The sequence below is a fragment of the Salvelinus sp. IW2-2015 genome, linkage group LG31 (assembly GCF_002910315.2).
Source record: "Salvelinus sp. IW2-2015 linkage group LG31, ASM291031v2, whole genome shotgun sequence".
Taxonomy (NCBI): Eukaryota; Metazoa; Chordata; class Actinopteri; order Salmoniformes; family Salmonidae; genus Salvelinus; species Salvelinus sp. IW2-2015.
This window is the reverse complement of record NC_036870.1, coordinates 280,832-301,459: the sequence shown is the minus strand read 5'-3', so window position 1 is coordinate 301,459 and position 20,628 is coordinate 280,832. Positions and strand designations below refer to the sequence as shown.

The following is a 20,628-nucleotide window of genomic DNA, read 5'->3' as shown; positions in this document are numbered from 1 at the left end:
TAATGCCTGTAGGCAGCAGCCTCTAATGTGCTAGTGATGGCTGTTTAACAGTCTGATGGCCTTGAGATCGAAGCTGTTTTTCAGTCTCTCGGTCCCAGCTTTGATGCACCTGTACTGACCTCGCCTTCTGGATGATAGTAGGGTGAATAGGCAGTGGCCTTCATGATCTTTTTGGCCTTTTTAGCCATTCTAAACTGTGTTAATGTTAGGGAACACAATACATGGTGTGGTATTTTATTGTGAAAACCAGTGTGTTTAGCTGGCAGACACCTGACATTTACCTGACACACCAACCCTTTTAGGTGGCCTTTTACCTCAGGCAAATACGGAAATGGTATGCAAATGGCATGTCAGCACCTAGCACTCTGTATGTTTGTGTTTACTCTGTGTTCAAGTTCATTGACCTTGTACTTAGCCTGATCTATGTCTCTCCCTTAAAGGTCAGGGAGAATTCAGAGGACAGTGCAAAGATAAGGGACGTGAGCAAGCGCCTGTATGCCCAGCTGAAGGAGTCAGAGAAGAGACACCAGGAGGAGAGAGACAGAATGCAGGTCAGTGTATGGATAGATTCTCTCTCWMAAGTTTGGACACACCTACTCATTTTAAGGTTTTTCATTATTTGTACTATTTTCTASAATGTAGAATAATAGTGAAGACATCAAAACTATGTCTTAAATAACACGTGGAATAATTTAGTAACCGGCAAAAAAGTGTTGAACAAATCAAAATATATTTTAGATTTTAGATTCTTCTCTCAACCAGCTTCATGAGGTAGTCAGTCACCTGTAATGCATTTCAATTAACAGGTGTGCCTTGTTAAAAGTTAATTTATAGAATTTCTTTAATTCTTAATGTGTTTGAGCCAATCAGTTGTGTTGTGATAAGGTAGGGTTGGTATACAGAAGATAGCCCTAGTTGGTAAAAAAACAAGTGCATATTATGGCAAGAACAGCTCAAATAATCAAAGAGAAATGACAGTCCATCATTACTTTAAAACATGAAGGTCAGTCAATTCGGAAAATTTCAAGAACTTTGAATGTTTCTTCAAGTGCAGTTGCAAAAACCATCAAACGCTATGACGAAACTGGCTCTTATGAGGACCGCTACAGGAAAGGAAGACCCAGCGTTACCTCTGCTGCAGAGGATAAGTTCATTAGAGTTACCAGCCTCAGAATTTGCAGCACAAATAAATGCTTCGCAGAGTTCAAGTAACAGACACATCTCAACATCAACTGTTCAGAGGAGACTGCATGAATCAGGCCATCATGGTCGAATTGCTGCGAAGAAACCTCTACTAAAGGACACAAATTAGAAGAAGAGAGTTGCTTGGGCCATGAAACACGAGCAATGGACATTAGACCGGTGGAAATCTGTCCTTTGGTCTGATGAGTCCAAATTTGAGCTTTTTGGTTCCAACTGCCATGTCTTTGTGCGGCGCAGAGTAGGTGAACGGATGATCTCCGCATGTGTGGTTCCCACCTTGAAGCATGGAGGAGGAGGTGTGATGGTGTGGGGGTGCTTGCTGGTGACACTGTCTGTGCTTTATTTAGAATTCAAGGCATACTTAACCAGCATGGCTACCACAGCAGCGATACGCCACCCCATCTGKGTTGCGCTTAGTGGGACTATCATTTGTTTTTCAACAGGACAATGAACCAACACATCTCCAGGCTGTGTAAGGGCTATTTAACCAAGAAGGAGAGTGATGGAGTGCTGCATCAGATGACCTGGCCTCCACAATCACACGACCTCAACCCAATTGAGATGGTTTGGCATGAGTTGGACCGCAGAGTAAAGGAAAAGCAGCCAACAAGTGCTCAGCATATGTGGGAACTCCTTCAAGACTGTTGGAAAAACATTCTAGGTGAGGCTGGTTGAAAGAATGCCAAGAGTGTGCAAAGCTGTCATCAAGGCAAAGGGTGGCTACTTTGAATAATCTAAAATGTAAAATATATTTTGATTTGTTTAACACTTTTTTGGTTACAACTTGATGCCATGTGTTATTTCATAGTTGATGTCTTCACTATTATTATACAATGTAGAAAATAGTAAAAAATAAAGAAAAACCCTTGAATGAGTAGGTGTGTCCAAACCTTTGACTGGTACTGTAGATTGACTGGTACTATTGATAAGAATGACCTAGAAGTATTACTGTTGACCACTAAAGACTGAGGGCTCAGTTATTCATCTTTGATATTAGTATTGGTATTTGCATTTAAGCCATCCCAGTCCACAATTGAATATCCACTGATCATGTAACACATTTTAACTATTTCCTGACGATTACTGTAACTAGATTTAATTGGGAACTTTACTTATCTGGCTCCCCCTGCAGGCTGAAAGCGATGAGTTCAGCCGGCGCCTGGACGAGCAGTCGAAGCACCTGCAGTGGGTGGAGGGGGAGGCGGGGGAGCGAGGTCAGAGGGTGGAGGAGTTGCAGAGGCTGCTGGGGGGCATGGAGCTGGAGGGTGCTGTCCTGAGGGGCAAAATAGCCGCCAGTGAGGCTGAACTGCTGCAGCTGAGAGCAGCCCAGGGGGGGGTGCAGGAGAAAAAGCAGAGGTGAAGAGGCTCTGTCACCATAAGGACTACAAATCAGTCATAAAACTGAAACGTAGATTGTCTGCACATAGTATCACATATACAACTCCTACACTACTCTACATGAGTTGTATATGAGATACTATACAAACATTACAGTCCTCAGCTGCAGACATTGCTACTGTATAGACTACATCATTAATGAATTGCCATATTTATCCAAGACACTTAAAAGGATACTGTATACTCTCTTTAAACTCTGGACCCATAAATATGGCAAGTTTATATATAGTGCAAATATTATGGTAATTATGCTTATGTAACCAGTGGGTTGTGGTGTGTGTTGTCAGAACTGAGGAGCTGGAGAAGGAGCTGGCTGTCCTGAAGGAGAAAATCCATCACCTGGACGACATGCTGAAGAGCCAGCAGAGGAAGGTCCGCCACATGATCGAACAGGTGAGAACACACACATATGGATGCATGGACGCACGTACACACATGCGGCAGATACACACAGATGGATGTGCACAGAGCGTACATGTATATACAAGCACATACACACACACACACACACTCATACACAAACACACACAAACCCTGCATGCGTAGCAGCCATCAATGGGAAAATGATATTGAAAAGGAGGGATTAGAGGGTTCCTAATTGCTTTGGTTTGTAAAGRCAATAGGGGAATTACCGTAAGCCAAGCTAAACTGTTTGCTGAAACAGAACACTCATCATGAATAAGTGATGGAGCATCCTCTTCTGTGGAAGTTAGAGTGAAGGTTGGTTTTCCTCTGTAGTATCTAAGTGTATTTGTTTTGTGTGTGTTACAGCTGCAGAACTCACGGACAGTAATACAGGAGAGAGAGAGAGTGATCAGGGATCTAGAGGAGAAGGTGGCTTTTCTGGAAGCTGAGGTCAGTACTCATACAACTATTTGTGGTGTGTGTGTGTGTGTGTGTGTGTGTGTGTGTGTGTGTGTGTGTGTGTGTGTGTGTGTGTGGGATAGGGGTCCCTGTGTTAGGTCCCTCTCTGTCTGAATGACCTTTGAACCCTCTCCTCTCCAGAACACAGAGATGCGTGACCAGATAGAGTACTTCCAGGAGGGTCAGAAGCCTGCTTCTCCGCCCACCAAAGAATGCAAACCCAATCCCCAGATTATCTACAGGTGACAACAACACCTTCCTGTCTTTTATCTCTATAGGGTCGGTTTCCCGGACACAGATTAAACCTATTCCAGGACTAAAAAGCTATTGTAATGGAGATTTTTCATTGAGTCAAAAAAGAAAAAGATATATTTACACAAAAATCAATTCAGTCAATGTGTGGTTATCTTCATGAACAACACAGCAGCAACACAGTATAATGTTCCAGGATAGAAAAGAGGGCCAAGGAAGTTGGTATATTTCTGTTCTTTTGCCCACCTTCATCAATGCACGGAAATAAGTCACTGCCTTTAATCGGAGTCATCGATATCATGTCCTGAGCAGAGGGAGATAAAGATCAAGAGAGATGGATAGAGGAAGTGATCAAATGAGAGAGACATATGGTTGGTGTGTGTGTGTATCTACAGTTGAAGTCGGAAGTTTACATACACTTAGGTTGGAGTCATTAAAACTCGTTTTTCAACCACTCCACAAATTTCTTGTTAATTAACAAATTATAGTTTTGGCAAGTCGGTTAGGACACAAGTCGGTTAGGACTTCCAACAATTGTTTACAGATTATTTCACTTATAATTCACTCTATCACAATTCCAGTGGGTCAGAAGTTTACATACACTAAGTTGACTGTGCCTTTAAAAAGCTTGGAAAATTCTAGAAAATTATGTCATGGCTTTAGAAGCTTCTGATAGGCTAATTGACATCATTTGAGTCAATTGGAGGTGTACCTGTGGATGTATCTCAAGGCCTACCTTCAAACTCAGTGCCTCTTTTCTTGACATCATGGGAAAATCAAAAGAAATCAGCCAAGACCTCAGAAAAAAAATTGTAGACCAGGCTTTAGAAGCTTCTGATAGGCTAATTGACATCATTTGGGTCAATTGGATGTGTACCTGTGGATGTATCTCAAGGCCTACCTTCAAACTCAGTGCCTCTTTTCTTGACATCATGGGAAAATTAAAAGAAATCAGCCAAGACCTCAGAAAAAAAATTGTAGACCACCACAAGTCTGGTTCATCCTTGTGCAGAACTGAAAAAGCATGTGCGAGCAAGGAGGCCTACAAAMCTGATTCAGTTACACCATCTCTCAGGAGGAATGGGCCACAATTCACCCAACTTATTGTGGGAAGCTTGTGGAAGACTACCCTAAACGTTTGACCCAAGTTAAACAATTTAAAGGCAATGCTACCAAATACTAATTGAGTGTATGTAAACTTCTGACCCACTGGGAATGTGATGAAAGARATAAAAGCTGAAATAAATCATTCTTTCTACTATTATTCTGACATTTCACATTCTTAAAATAAAGTGGTGATCCTAACTGACCTAAGACAGGGAATTTTTACTAGGATTAAATGTCAGGACTTGTGAAAAACTGAGTTTAAATGTATTTGGCTAAGGTGTATGTACACTTCCGACTTCAACTGTATACACTACCGTTCAAAAGTTTGTGGTCACTTGTCCTCTTGCTCAGTTGTGCACCGGGGCCTCCCACTCCTCTTTCTATTCTGGTTAGAGCCAGTTTGCACTGTTCTGTGAAGGGAATAGTACACAGCGTTGTACGAGATCTTCAGTTTCTTGGCAATTTCTAGCACTGAATAGCCTTAATTTCTCAGAACAAGAAAAGACTGACGACTCAGAAAAAAAATATTATTTTCTGGCCATTTTGAGCCTGTATTCGAACCCGTTAATGCTGATGCTCCAGATACTCAACTAGTCTAAAGAAGGACCGTTTTGTTGCTTCTTTAATCAGGACAATCGTTTTCAGCTGTGCTAACATTAATGCAAAAAGGTTTTCTAATGATCAATTAGCCTTTTAAAATGATCAACTTGGATTAGCTAACACAACATGCCATTGGAACACAGGAGTGMTGGTTGCTGATAATGGGCCTCTGTACGCCTATGTAGATATTCCATAAAAAATCATCAGTTTCCAGCAACAGTAGTCATTTACAACATTAACAATGTCTACACTGTATTTCACTGTTATTTTAATGGGCAAAAGCACATTTTTTCTTTCAAAAACAAGGACGTTTCGAAGTGACCCAAAACTTTTGAATGGTAGTGTGTGTATATGTGTGTATATATATATATATATATATATATATATATATAGCCAGCTCCTAGCGTTGATACTGATATCTGTTGGTTCGTTGTGATTTGACGCCTGACATACACTAGATAAACCCGATGGTAACAAAGCACTCTGGTTACAGTGACAGTCCCATTTCCATCATTACTTTATTGCTTGAGGCATAACCGCATTTGAGACTGTTTTATGTGTGCATTATTGTCTCTCTCAACTTTTCCCAAGTGGTATCTAGAATTGGGAATTTGGCCAATATATGGAATGACTTGATATAAGGAGTGAGCTCATTTTCAAATTGGTGCTCAATTGACACCTTTTAAAATAGTTGATGGCTGTGTTTTCTAGTTAACCCTAGGGAGACAATCAAGACAAAGCAGTTACTCACACACACTGGGGGAGTTTTCAGCACCCAGTTCCGTAGCCTATTTAACCAGGACACCTCCGCTTCACGGTCCATAGGTCACACTCCTGTGTTTGCAGTGCACCTTACACACACAGGCATGCAGTTGCTTGTTAACAATAAGATGTCTCTGATTTCATCTACTTGTTTTTATCTGAAATTAGATGGAGGTTGGGCCTTGATGGTATAATGTTTTTTTTCTCCCCAATTTCGTGATATTGGTAGTTACAGTCTTGTCCCATTGCTGCAACTCCCGTACGTACTCGGGAGAGGCGAAAGTCGAGAGACATGCGTCCTCCAAAACACGGCCCTGCCAAGCCGCTCTGCTTCTTGACCCACTGCTCGCTTAACCCGTGAGCCAGCCGCACCAATGTGTCGGAGGAAACACCGTACAACTGGCGACCGAAGTCAGCTTGCATGCGCCCGGTCGCTAGAGCACAATGGGACAAGGCCATCCCGGCTGGCCAAACCCTCCCCTAACCCGGACGACGCTGGGCCAATTGTGCGCCGCCTCATGGGTCTCCCGGTCGTGGCGACACAGCCTGGGATCGAACCCGGGTCTGTAGTGACGCCTCTAGCACTAAATGCAGTGCCGTAGACAGCTGCATCACTCGGGAGGCCCCCATAGATGGTATAATTTCAAAGGAGGTAGTTTAACGCACTATCATTACACCCTGCATGCATATAACTTCTGATGATTATAGTGTGTCCCCCAAATGGCACCCTATTCCCCCTTTTGGACCCTGGTCAAAAGTAGTTACCTACATAGGGATTATGGTTCCATTTGGGACGCAACCATTGTGTGGTATTTTCCTATATCGTTAGTACCGATTTTGCTGTCTGGTTTAAGAGCTCTTATTTTGTTAAACAAAATATTTTTCTGTTACAGTTAAGGGCCCTTTTACAAACCAATAATATTTAATGTGAAAACCGTCCCTCTGTTTATTGTAGATAAGTTGTGTAGTAGCTTTGTGCATGTAGTCTTTGTACTTTTATCTGTGTCTTTGTTTGTCAAAATAAAGCTTATTTAAAGTAGTTGAAAAAAAGTTGTTCCCTCCTTTTTCTGTCCCACATGTTAGATATCTTTAGAGAAATCAAAAAAGCATTATTATAATAAACACTTTATGGAGGGTGTTCAGTGCCAATTCAAAATTGCAATACTTAGATTCTCAATTGAAATGCGAAAATGATAAATGCGTTTACATGTTCATGATTCTTGCCACAATGACATTTCAATGTTAAAATAAAATGAAAATGGCTGCTTGAAAATTGGAACCGGTAAACAGATTCTAAACAGAAAATGGCAAATGATTAAGGGAAAATTGTAAATGCAAAGTGCAAAGTGAAATGGAAAGTAGCTGTTTCAATTTTCCAACTGCMCAATTKAGCATTTGCTATTTATTTTCAAAGTGCATTCAAATTCCTTCCTGGAAGTGTGAACCAGGAGCAACAAGACATCACCATGCATGGTTAATAAAAATAAAAAAAGCTGTTGGAATATAAATATATTTTCTTCATCTATACAAACAACACATACATGTGAAAYTTACAATTCAAGTGTAGGGGGAATTTACAGTTGTAATGCATAACTGTTGTACAATGGTCTTTGTCCTTAGTGTATGTGTCAGCACCAATACATTGAAGTACCATAGACTCATAGTAGATTCCTGGGATAAAGACCCTGATATGACGATAGGACTCTATTCAAATGCTTTGTATTATGGGACAATTCTCCTTATTGCCAATGGAAATAAAGTAAAACGTACATGCAATCTTCCGCAAGCTTTARTATATACACTACATGCTTGATCTGTTACAATGTTTTTGATAGTCCCCATAGCAAAGCTGGGGTCAATTCCATCACAATTCCAATTATTGCTATTGAATACAATTCCTATGGATTCAACAAGCAGGARTTGAAATTGAACTGACCCAACAGTCACCTCTCACAGGGTGCTCTCCAGTGTGTTGTAGTTGTCCTTGAAGCTCTTGAGCTCCAGGAAGTGCTTTGGCCTCTTGCTGCGCTGGCTGGTGGAGGGCAGGTAGGTAACTTGGATGGTGGAGGGGGTGCTGCGGGCTGGGGAGCCTGTCAGGTCCTTGGCTGCTGACTGGTGATGCTGGTCCAGACTGGTGGTGCTGGAGTAGGCTTTCACACTGAGGGGAGAAGAGAGAGGGTAGTGTCAAACTGAAATTAAATGACATGATAACGTGAGAGTGAAGATTTCTGTGACATGATGAGGAGTTGAGGACGAAAAACATCTCTTCCTACTGATATTTATTTGTTGAGCAAACACATTACTTTTTGTAATAATACTTACACATCAGCCAGTTCATTCAGAGCATCCTGGTATTTCATATATTCCTGTTCCCCAAATACCTAAAACACAGAGTCACTTCCACTGACGAACACTGTCTACACGAAAACAGTCAATTCACTAAAAAAAAAAAAAAAAAAAAAATCACACACAAACACTTACCCCTGTGCCATGGCGTGCACTGTCATATCCCTCCAACAGGTTGTCAATGAGGGTGCTACGGCTGCTCTTGATCAGAGAGTGGGAGTTACGCAGATCCAGCAGCCAGTTGCGGAAACTGCGTCCTGTGATGGCGTTCGGGTTGCGGCCCATCTCCTGCAGCGGGATCCCTGGGGTTGGAGAGAGGACGCATAATTATAAGAAAGAGGAGAACGTAATGCCAATTGGAATGTACAGCCATGCTTTAAACCATAGGTATCTTAAAATCTCTACTATCGGCTCTTACCCGAGTCCCGAATGGCATCTAGAGCCTTCATCCTGTACAGGTAGTTGTAGCAACCTGAGAATATCATGGAGGTCATTAATGATACTATTACAGTACTATAAAAACACAACATCTTGTCCACTACAGAGAACAAATTTGTTGCATGTATACATTTGAATGGGGACTTACTGAACTGTGTCCCGTGCTTCAGCCTATCATCCTCCTCAGAGAGCAGACGCGGCTCGAAGCGGATTTCCTGAACCTTGGACAGGCGTGCGTCAATCTCTTCCCGCAAACCCTGCGGAAACACCCACAAGGCTCAAACCATCAACATACAAAGATAACACATACTGTGGTATTAATCTGTTTGATTGATTGCAGCATAGAGTAGGATAATAGTAAATGAGAGAGATGACCGAGAGGTTTGTCTCTATTGACAGCTGAGGGTCTTGCCTTGGGTGCGTTGTGTCCAATAGGGGCATGGGGTCCTCTGCGGGACCTCATAGCGAAACGCATGATCTGCCTCTTGACGAAGATAAATAGCAATACAAACACCTGTGCAAAAAAACTATCCAAGTCAGAATGTCAAGAATATTAGCAATAAGCAATATTAGTATCGGTTACTTTAAAAAAAGGCACAATCCATACCAGTTTGTGCTACTTATAAGTCATTTTAAGTAGTGAAATATACCCCGATTGTCTAAGGCAGGGCTCTCCATGAACAGGATTGGAGACCCCTGGTCTAAGGCATGTGACATGCAACCATATATCACAAAGAAGCTGTAACATTAACGTTAGATAGATAGCTAACTGTTGTTAGCCTATTCATCAGGGGCTATTTGTATGCATAGCTTAGCTGGCTGGCTAGCGGTACATCTCTCGCGGATTGYACCCAATGATGTGTACATATAGCTAAGTCATTGATTGCGCCTAGTAATGCATTTAAAATATCACTTACCAGGCTGCCATATGCCATAACTAGCACTACATTCACACCGGACAGAGGTGACTCGGCCATTCTGAAATGTCCTTCTTCAGAGGTTTCTTGGGTTTGCTACATTACCCAGATATACTTTTGAGGAGATGGGAAACTCCATATAAATCGTGCTAACGCCCAGGCGTCGTCAATGGGCATTCCGGGCGATTCTGGGATAAGGAGAGCTCTCTTGCAAGGCGTGAATGGCAGCGCTAGCTACAACAATTTCGTGAACAAGAAGTACAACTTTACAAATATTTTCAGAAATGTGAGATAATTAACGTTCTCTGTAATATCTTATAGTTTGGAATCATGCCATTACGTACTTTCGAGGAAAATAGCAGGCTAATCAACTCATATCCTGACTTTGAGAAGGGATTGAGCGACGCAGCATGACAACGTTAACACGATTGGTCGACAGTCTGCTGGGTGGGGYATAATACGTAGGTCCATTTATTGCCGATGCGATTCCTATCTCCTCCTTTCTCTAATATTTCTGCGTTAGATACTAGATCTAAGGGTTGGCTGGCTAGATCCCAGGAGATAGTGAATCAAACATTGAGMCAATGTGTGAGTGATATTCCAACGAAACAGTGTATTGATTTTGAGGCAAGCTAGCTACACATTCAATCAAATAACAATTGTGAAGAAGACACATAGCTAGATAGCATTGTGTAAAAAGAGATGTTCTTCTTCGATGCGGTTTAAAAAATCGCATCGAATTTCAATTTTTAAATTGAACCTTTATTTAAACTCTTTCCAACGACGGAAGCAGCTGGTCTCCAGTGCGTCTCCTCGGGCCGGTGTACATGGCACCAGCCTTACGCATGGTTTCCCCGGTTCGCCAGCACAGCCCGGGGAGCATTCAGCCAGGTAAGGTTGGGCAGGCTCGGTGCTCAAGAGCTCCAGTACGCCTTCACGGTCCGGTCTATCCGGTGCCACCTCCTCGGACCAGCCCAGTACCACCAGTGCCAACACCACGCACCAGGCTTCCAGTGCGTCTCCAGAGCCCTGTTCCTCCTCCACGCACTCGCCCTGTGGTGCGTGTCTCCAGCCCGGTACCACCAGTTCCGGCACCACGCACCAGGCCTACTGTGCGCCTCAGCAGGCCAGAGTCTGCCGTCTGCCCAGCGCCGCCTGCGCTGCCCGTCTGCCCAGCGCCACCTGCACTGCCCGTCTGCCCAGCGCCGTCTGAGCCTGTCTGCCCAGCGCCGTCTGAGCCGCCCGTCTACCCAGCGCAGCCTGCGCTGCCCGTCTGCCCAGCGCCCCTGCACTGCCCGTCTGTCCAGAGCCGTCAGAGCCGTCCGTCAGTCAGAGCTGCCGGAGCGCCCGGCCTCAGAGCTGCCGGAGCCCGCCAGTCAGGAGCCGGAGCCGCCGCCAGTCGGAGCTGCCGGACGCCCGCCAGTCAGGAGCTATCTGAGCTGCCCTTCAGTCATGACGCTCTACGCCTACTGTACTTCCTGATTATTTCCTTTGTTTTAGCTTGTTTAGTTGGTCAGACTGAGCTGGGTGGCATTATATGTTTGTGTTTCTATGTTGGTGTTGTTGTGCCTAATATGGTCTCAATCAGAGCATGTGTTTGTCATTGTCTCTGATTGGGAACCATATTAAGGTAGCCTGTTTTACTGTTTGTTTGTGGTGATTGTTCCTGTACCAGTGTTTAGTGTTCACGTTACGGGACTATATCGTGCTTCGGTCCCTTTTTGTTGTTTTGTTCGGTGTTTAAGTATTTCCCATTAAATATGGATGATATTCACGCTGCATCTTGGTCCTCCTCTCTTTCCAACGACGGAAGCCGTTACACCAACCTAAGTGTATGTAAACTTCTGACTTCAACTATACATATTTTTCTTTTATTCWGATTTTTCGGGGGGTGCGGCAGCATCCGCAGCACCCCTACTTCCCACGACTATGCTTTGGGTTACCTTCACCGATTCCACAGCACTTAACTACGTTTTCACCCACCCTGAAACCACAAATGAATCAGCCAAAAGGCAAGGGTCCACTTTTTCAAAAAATGTCACTACCGTCACAGACTCATCTTTATCCTGACCCACGGTGCAAGCCTCGGGCTCCAAGAACTTTACCACACTTACCACCCCTGATACTTCGCCCTCATTTACTTCCATTTCTCCTCATCTCTTCGATCCGGTGTACAGCTCACTCTGCTTACACTTTCTAACATTCTTCTTCAACAAACCATCTCCCTTTTTCCCTCCATTTTTAACCAATTCAAGCTCACCCTCTTCCTCTCTCCAACCTCCTCTGCCTCTCTTTTCCCCTCCATTCCTCTTCTGTAATCCAAGTATACGTCTCTTATGATAATACAGCACTTCTCCTCAGGGGCGCCAATTTGGTTTTAGAGGTGGGGTGTCCTCCCCCAGAATTTGTTTGGGTATCTAAAGCTAATTTTCAGAAATATTACACATTCCAATATGGCATCTCTATTTAGAACAAATAGTAAGCAAAAATGCCCACAGTCATCAAGCTAGGTAAAATATCATTATTAAATATGTTTAAGTGATTCATAAGACTGAACAAGATCAAAGGTAATTCAGTCATAAATATCATGTTGCACCTTTAACCAATAGCCTAACAAATGAACAACTCTTGAAAAAATACAAAGGCCTTAGATTGTCTTTCCTAAAACGTCCGAGCCGCCTGCACGCCCGACCCCCACCAGTCTAGTCAATAACTCATCTCTCTCCAAACACAATTTCCTTCCCAGTTCACACCTTAAATTTGTTTTATTCCCAAGGGAAAGATTTTGGSRAAAAAACAACAACAAAAAAACTCTACACCTCATACATTAACACACAGAAACAACAAATCCTCCATATAATTAATCTCATAGGACTAATAGTACTGTAGAGCTCTTTTTACTTGTACACAATATAGCTGGGTAGCCCCGTCCTGACCCTAGGGGTCCACCACCCTGCAGTGCCCCAACCCAACACATCCCACTCAGCTTTAGGATCTTAGTGAAACATTCATTATTGGTTTCGGGTGTGTTAGGCTGTTAAATGCTTGGTTACACAGTTTCTTCAAATAACAGTCTCCAGTATCAACATTTCCAAGCAAACAAAAACAGGGAGAAGGGAGACATGCTGAGATAAAATAACATACTCTTTGCCAGAATTCAGCCAGCCTTCACAAGACCATAATATATGTACATATGTCCCGTTTTGTGTTTTACACGGCAGAGGAATGACATTTCTGAGTGCATGATATTCAGTTTCACTGGCATATATGTTCTATGGATGGTCTTAAACTGCACTAATTTATGTCAGAAATGATATGAATATGACTGGGCATTCTAACATATCTGTATTCATTCATCACCATCAATAGCTTCTACCAGGTCTTCCTCATATTTTTGTTTTACATGTTTTGTGTCWTCGGGAAAAGCCTCTATCAACCCTTGATAAAGTTTTGAAATCAACTTTGGAAGTTTGTCAGACTGCCTTAAAATAACATCTGTCTTGTCCAGTGTTTTCTGYACAGAGAGAACAAAGTATTGTATCTGCAAGAATTCACCTCACCTCCGTCACAGACGGGTCTTCCCTGGCTGCCTGACCCTGTTGAAACCCCTGTCACCATCTGATCCCCCTAAAATGAGGCACGGCAAAGAATGACCTTGGTGTACATTTAGACATTATATTATCCCAGAACAGAATCAATGGTTCAATAATTGAAATGACCATTAATCCCAGATCCCAGACCGTAGCTTTAAGCCTAAACTGCTGTCCATCAATTCAAGATGGAACTTTGTATCATTCACTGATATTGTTAATATACTGCAAAATTTCCCTGAGCTCCATTCCCTTGCTGTCTGACCCTGCTGGGACCCCTGTCACCATCTGATCATATTAARAAATTATGAGCATACTGTTGTGTACTGACTGCTATAGAGGGCTGCAGGTCCCGAAAGAGATGATTTCAGTGCGATCTGCATCATTGTGAAGCAGAATTCACCAAGCGTTGGATTGTTCACCCACTAATAGGGAACGTGAGCTGGGTTTAGACCGTCGTGAGACAGGTTAGTTTTACTCTTCCCAATTGTGCGAAACGTCAGGAATTTTTCTTCTTAAATTTTAAAAACATTTTTGTTGTCTGACAGATTATTTGGAAACGGTCCTCTTTCTGCTTTGTATGCGTTAGCCTTGTGAAGTCTCTCCCACTCTGTCTGCTGGGATTTCCTGTTTGGTAGTCTGCTTGTTGCAGGAGGCCAGTGGACAGAGCTGGGAGGATCGTCAGCTGATGTGGCGCACCTGGGCAGGCTTGGCCTGCAGGCTATAAAGGGTGGCCCCATCAGCCAGCACTCTCTCTCTCTCTCTCTTCTCTGACTGGCAGGCTGGCTTCCATCTCCTTTAGTTTTTTTTGTTGGTTTGTTTCCACCATACAACACCCACACACTGCATACACTACTGATCATACAGACATCCACAGCTTATTTTACATTTTTGTGTTTATTATTTAGTTTAATAAATGTATTCRTTTTTACCTTKAAGTCATGTGTGGTCTCCCTTTGTGAGCCAGGTTGTTGTGAGCCAKGTCGTAACACTGTGGGGGCTCGTCCAATTGGAGACTTTGGTTATATGGTAGTATGTTACTTGTAAATTTGGCTAATTTAATTGGGTTGGCATTTGGTTTGAACCCTGTTTTGTGTAGGGGTAGTAATTGGGGYCAAATTGGGTTCAGCTGTGTTACTGCAGTTCTTAGAATGCAATGTGGTACTATTTGTTTGGCAGTCTTTGTTAGTTTTGGCATGTCACTGATTTTTCTCAGGATTTTTCCTTTATTGTGTATGCTTTAGGGGTTTTGGTGGATGCTGGAAGGGAAGCAGCTCTTGTCTCCAGTGTTTGTCTACAAAGCCATTTGTTTTTCTATTTCCATTGGGGTTTTAGGTGCTGGTACATGTGTTTTTATATTGCTTTGGTAAGGATGTCCACTTCAGTTGGTAGGAACCACATATCCCCTTGTAGGTTTCAGGAACTGATCTCCTTTTAAGATCAAGTCATTTTGTTTTATCTCTAGTGTGGTSGATAATGCAGGTAGGGTCAATTTGTGATAAATTGCCTTGGGAGCACTTCCTTGGATTCAGATCAGTCACTGTATTTCCTGTTGCCTTTCTGATGGAACCAGTGCATAAATACCCCCTGTCAGTATCTGCACGAAGACTAGGGTTGCGATTTATATGGTCAGTTAGGTTAATTCGTTAGAATAGGGCTGGGGAGGTACCATTTGTCTTGGTTGCCCTTCACATTATCAGTGTACACTATATACCAACACTAGTTGTGTAGTCTGTCTAAATTGGTTATTTTAGTTGTGTTTATCATGGCTAGTAAATTGCCCGTTTGGTGCAGTGCACTAAAGAGCAGATAGCACAGACTGAGTACTACAATATTGGATCATAAGCAATTGAAAGACATTATGAAGGCCAGTCTAAAAGCCAAGAATTCAGTACCAGTGTGATGCAACTTTATATTAGTGAGCAGAAGGTGAACTCCTAGTGTGGCAGCAGTTCTCAGATGAGTGTCTTGATCTGTAAAAGCTTTTTTTTTAAATGGATCCATGTAGTCATACTGAAACTGCCCGTAAAGAGTACGCCTCCCCTCGCCAAAAGTTTAAGGCTGAGAGTAGATCAATGTTCTAACGTTGCTCGTGCCGTACGAGATAGAAATGATCTGAACCGAGTTTGTAAGGGACATTGGAAAAATGAATATCCTGTCAAAGCAAAACATTCTGGTGGCAACTYAAAAGTACAGSTTTCTGGCCTAGCTATGTCACTTAATCCAAGTACTATATCTCAGCTTGAGAAGCATGCAGGACCTTCTGGAAAAGMCAGTGCTTCTGACTATGCTGCATACATTTCTGAGGATTCCATCTCCCTGGTAGGTGATGAGAAAATACCTGTCAAAATCTTGCGAGACATGCTCTGTGGAATAATTTGTTTGAAAATCCGTATTGCCATTCTCTTGAGTCAGATGCAGGTGATTCTATACTAATTCGTGGGATGGGGTTTGTTTTTCCTGTGCATACATTGCAACTTGACTCAGATCTTGTGAAAGGAAAGGTTGGTGTCCCCTCATCTACCAGTTGAGGGTATTGAGCTTAGTCTGGGTAACCAGCTAGCTGGTGTACAGGTCTGGGCTGGGGTGGCACCAGCTTGTGTGGTTATACAGCAAACCCCAGCTCCTGAGTTAGAGAACTCTCCAGACAGTCCAGTTATCTATCCAGCTTGTGACGTGAGGTGTCAGTAACTGAACAAAATTCTATGTCTGTTATAGATCCGCTTGACTCGCCTTTGCCGCAGCTTCTCGTGGTGATTTGGAGAAGGAACATCAGGATGGCCCCTCTTTGAAGGAGCTATTTAAGTGTTCCCAGCTGATAGGATGGCAAGCTCTGCACAAGGTTACTCGCTTCAGAACAGTATGCTAGCTAGCAGGTGGGTGCTTCATGGGGAAAACTTTGTAGGTGATCCCACCATGCAGATTGTAGTGCCCTCTAAGTTTTGCCAGACAATGCTTCAAATCTCCCATGATCATGTTGCTGGACATTTAGGAAAATCACTATTTTGCATTACTTTTTCTGTCCAAGGTTTAAGTGTGACATCTCTGCTTATGTTAAAACATGTCACACATGGTAGTTGACTGGTAAGCAAAATTAGTCAATTAAACCTGCTCCTCTGTATCCTATTCCTGCCGTTCGTCAGCCTTTTGAACATTTGGTCATTAACTGTTGGTCCTTTGCCCCGCTTTAAGTCAGGCAGTAGCTATTTTACAGCTATCACTAAAGTCCATGGAGAACAAGAGCACCTCCTCCCAGCTGCCCACTGCACTGAGGCTAGGTAACACGGTTACCACCGATAAATCCGTGATAATCGAAGACTTCAACAAGCATTTCTCAAYGGCTGGCCATGCCTTCCTCCTGGCTACTCCAACCTTGGCCAACAGCTCCGCCCCCCCCCGCTGCTACTCGCCCAAGCCTCCCCAGCTTCTCCTTTACCCAAATCCAGATAGCAGATGTTCTGAAAGAGCTGCAAAACCTGGACCCATACAAATCAGCTGGGCTTGACAATCTGGACGGCCTCTATTTTGAAACTGTCCGCCGCCATTGTCGCACCCCCTATTACCAGCCTGTTCAACCTCTCCTTCGTATCATCTGAGATCCCCAAGGATTGGAAGCTGTGCGGTCATCCCCCTCTTCAAAGGGGGCGACCCTGGACCCAAACTGTTACAGACCTATATCCATCCTGCCTGCCTATCTAAGGTCTTCGAAAGCCAAGTCAACAAACAGATCACTACCATCTCGAATCCCACCATACCTTCTCCGCTGTGCAATGCGGTTTCCGAGCCGGTCACGGGTGCACCTCAGCCACGCTCAAGGTACTAAATGATATCATAACCGCCATCGATAAAGACAGTACTGTGCAGCCGTCTTCATCGACCTGGCAAGGCTTTCGACTGCTGTCAATCATCAATATTCTTATCGGCAGACTCAGTAGCCTCGGTTTTTCTAATGACTGCCTTGCCTGGTTCACCAACTACTTCGCAGACAGAGTTCAGTGTGTCAAATCGGAGGGCATGTTGACATAGTCCATCGGTATATAGCCCACCCAATTTACCTACCTCATCCCCATACTGTTTTTATTTATTTACTTTTCTGCTCTTTTGCACACCAGTATCTCTACTTGCACATGATCATCTGATGATTTATCACCCCAGTGTTAATCTGCTAAATTGTAATTATTCGCTCCTATGGCCTATTTATTGCCTACCTCATGCCTTTTGCACACATTATACATAGATTCTCTTTTTTTTCTTTTTTTCCCCTACTATGTTATTGACTTGTTTATTGTTTACTCCATGTGTAACTCTGTTGTCTGTTCACACTGCTATGCTTTATCTATGCTCTATTTTGGCCAGGTCGCAGTTGCAAATGAGAACTTGTTCTCAACTAGCCTACCTGGTTAAATAAAGGTGAAATAAAAAAATTACAAATAAAAATTTGCTTAGTGACGTGCCTTGCAACCAGGTACCCGGCTGCTTATCTGCTACGCACTAACTACCAAGTCTGTTGTGAAGGCTTTATCTCAGTTCATCTCTGTATTTGGTATTCATTCAGTGACAAAGGCTCTAATTTTACCTCTCACATGTTTGCACAAGTGCTACAGCAGCTCTGTCACGTGTAACAGTCCTCTTGCCTATCATGCACAGTCTCAGGGTGCATTAGAACGTTTTCATCAAACCCTGAAGTCTCTCCTGTGCATACCATACAGAGCTAGATTGGGAAGGATTGCCATGGTTACTGTTGGCAGCTAGAGAAGTTGTCTAGGAGAGTATAAGATTTAGTCTGACTGATCTGGTTTTTGGTAATTCAGTGTGTGACCCTCTGGCTGTGTTGCAGGACWGGTGGGGAACAGAGCCACCACTAAATGTACTCTTTATGTCAGTGGTTTAGACTGGTAATAGACTGTTCTCTGCTGGTAAAATGGCAAAAGAGAAACTAAAGTGCACAAGTAAAGATTAAGCATATTTATGAATGTTGGTCTGAACGTAGACAATTTAGCCCTGGTTTCCAGGTTTTAGCTGTTACCTATTGTAGGTTATCCTTTTCAGGTGACGTTTACTGGTCCTTCCATGGTGTGCAATGTGTCTGAACAGAACTGATTGTAACTCAAGTGCAGGGTGAGCAAGTTCGATCTTCTAAAMGGGTACTGGCAGGTCCCCTAGTTTCTGAGAGCAAGGGAGAAGTATGCTTTCATCACAACCTCTGGACTGTGTTCTTATACACAGTTATGCCTTTTGGTTGCGTAATGCACCTGCAACATTTCAGGGCCTCATGAACCGTGTTGTCTCTGGTCTGGAYGGATGTTATTTGGATGATGTGGTCATTTTATAGTGATACCTGGTCTCTGCATGTCCAACGTATACAAGCGCTGTTTGATCGTTAATCTGGCCAAATGTGAGTTTGCACTTATCTGGGCAAAGTGGTCTGTCAGAACGTGGTTCGCCCAGTGCATGCCAAAGTGGAAGCTGTTGAGCAGTGTCCCATCCCATGACTATGAAGGAGGTTATGCGTTTTCTCGATTATGGTTGGTTATTATCGAAGCTTCTGTAAGAACTTCTCCTCAGTGGCAGCTCCCCTGACCGACTTGCTTAATAGGTATAGGCGTCCCATCAACAGGGCAGTTGTAAATCATGCAGCGCCGTGTGTCACGATCGCAGATTTTAGAGAAATAACAAATGTCAGTAMATATAAGTGCCTTATATCGGCTGAATGCTTAAATTCTTAATATAACTGCACTGTCCAATTTACTGTAGCTATTACTGAGAAAAAATGCCATGCTATTGTTTGATAGCCCCGAACATAACACTTCTTTTCACTGTGATAGGTTTGATAAATTCACCCCAAGGTGAAATGTGTACTTACATTCTGAAATCTTGCTCTGATTTATCATCCAAAGGGTCCCAGAGATGACATGAAGTGTTTTGTTAGATTAAATCCTTTTTTCATATCYTRAAAAGGTCCATATAGCATGCACGATCGATTTTGTATTTCCAYGCGTTCATTTTGCAAAGAAAGGAATTTGTGAAAATCTAACCCTAAATGTTTCAACCAGTCAAAYCCCTTTTATATTTATTCCTCAGAKMYYMKARMRYRWMMMSASWYYWCWMTATCATTAGGAGTGTAGTATATCTTATAGGACACMAAATTTGGTCAGAGCGAAGACTTCATGGTGACGCGGGCGGTCTAAACTTGACTAACTCCACCAATCGGGGTCAAACAAAGCTAGCTAGATAGCCAATGAGCTGGGCTTTACGGGAGTAAAGGAAACCCTGTATCTGTTGCAAAATGTTGCTGCTAACCTTGTGMRMCAGCAAGACTTTTCCTTTTGGACARAAATTATAAGAATATGGATAGTTATGAAAACAGGGTGTTTTGCAAATGTTGAACTTATAATATGGCTACTAATACTGGAAAAGCAAAATCAAAGTCCAAGTAAACAGATTTGACGATATTCTTGCAGAAAAATATAATGTGAAYGTAAATGTCTCCTTCACGATTTGCCTAAATGTACCTGGGTGATTTCACACTAAATGTCATGTAGTTTGCTCATACTTCAAGTTATCCGCCTGAAACKTTGCGCATGCACTGATCCCATCTTGTGGACACAATCAGAATTACAACCAGAGTGATGGCTAGATTTGGGACCTTTCTGTTGCATTTCAAAGATGGTGGCAAAAAAATATAATTTGATTTTCTTCTACCAGATCTATAGTGATATATTCTCCTACATTCAATTTACATTTCCACAAACTTCAATGTTTCCTTTCAAATGGTACCAAGAATATGCATWTCCTTGCTACAGGCAGTTTATTTGGGTATGTCATTTTAGGCAAAAATTGGGGGGGAAAAAAAGGGAACTATCCCTATTAAGGCTTAGGTGCAGTAAATTTGGTTGGACAGATGTCAAGTTGCATTCGAGAATGTGAAGACACTTGTGTTTTGCCCCAGTGCTTGTTGCCGCTCGTTTGAATGATCCGTTCATACTCCATGTACAGTACCAGTCAAAAGTTTGGACACCTACTCATTCAAGGGTTTTTATTTTTTACTATTTTCAACATTGTAGAATAATAGTAAAGACCAACTATGAAATAACACATATGGAGTCATGTAGTTACCAAAAAAGTGTTCAACAAATCAGCTTTGCACACAC

At 42.8% G+C, this 20,628-nt stretch overlaps 2 protein-coding genes across 5 annotated transcripts in view; one reads left to right on the top strand and one right to left on the bottom strand.

Moving 5' to 3' along the window:
* Positions 1-7,161, top strand: part of LOC111955618 (tuftelin) — a 35,624-nt gene extending 28,463 nt beyond the window's left edge. The window contains exons 7-11 of the mRNA XM_023975834.2: positions 441-551; positions 2,336-2,559; positions 2,889-2,994; positions 3,373-3,456; positions 3,607-7,161. Coding sequence (XP_023831602.1) covers positions 441-551; positions 2,336-2,559; positions 2,889-2,994; positions 3,373-3,456; positions 3,607-3,711 — 630 coding nt within the window. The 3' untranslated portion in view covers positions 3,712-7,161. The remainder of the gene's footprint in view (positions 1-440; positions 552-2,335; positions 2,560-2,888; positions 2,995-3,372; positions 3,457-3,606) is intronic.
* Positions 7,162-7,241: 80 nt separating this feature from the next.
* LOC111956228 (protein C1orf43) lies at positions 7,242-10,321 on the bottom strand. Of its 4 annotated transcripts, XM_023976684.2 has the most exons (8): positions 10,232-10,321; positions 9,888-10,121; positions 9,383-9,484; positions 9,119-9,227; positions 8,951-9,004; positions 8,668-8,834; positions 8,509-8,567; positions 7,249-8,344 (listed from the first exon to the last, which is right to left on the bottom strand). In XM_023976684.2, exons 2-8 carry the CDS (start codon positions 9,945-9,947, stop codon positions 8,137-8,139), a joined length of 759 nt encoding a protein of 252 aa, XP_023832452.1. In that variant the 5' UTR covers positions 9,948-10,121; positions 10,232-10,321; the 3' UTR covers positions 7,249-8,136. The 4 variants fall into 4 exon arrangements, with proteins under 4 accessions (XP_023832453.1, XP_023832452.1, XP_023832454.1 ...); XM_023976686.2 differs by having other exon boundaries at positions 9,383-9,497; positions 9,888-10,316; XM_070436334.1 differs by having other exon boundaries at positions 9,888-10,316.
* Between the last annotated feature and the right edge of the window lie 10,307 nt (positions 10,322-20,628).

Coding starts and splice junctions, on each gene's coding strand:
- LOC111956228 (XM_023976684.2), bottom strand. CDS start 9,947: ATGGCCGAGTCACCTCTGTCCGGTGTGAATGTAGTGCTAGTTATGGCA. Junction 9,228..9,382: donor TTGGACACAACGCACCCAAG/GCAAGACCCTCA, acceptor GTGTTTCCGCAG/GGTTTGCGGGAAGAGATTGA. Junction 8,345..8,508: donor CTGAATGAACTGGCTGATGT/GTAAGTATTATT, acceptor TTCTCCCCTCAG/TGTGAAAGCCTACTCCAGCA.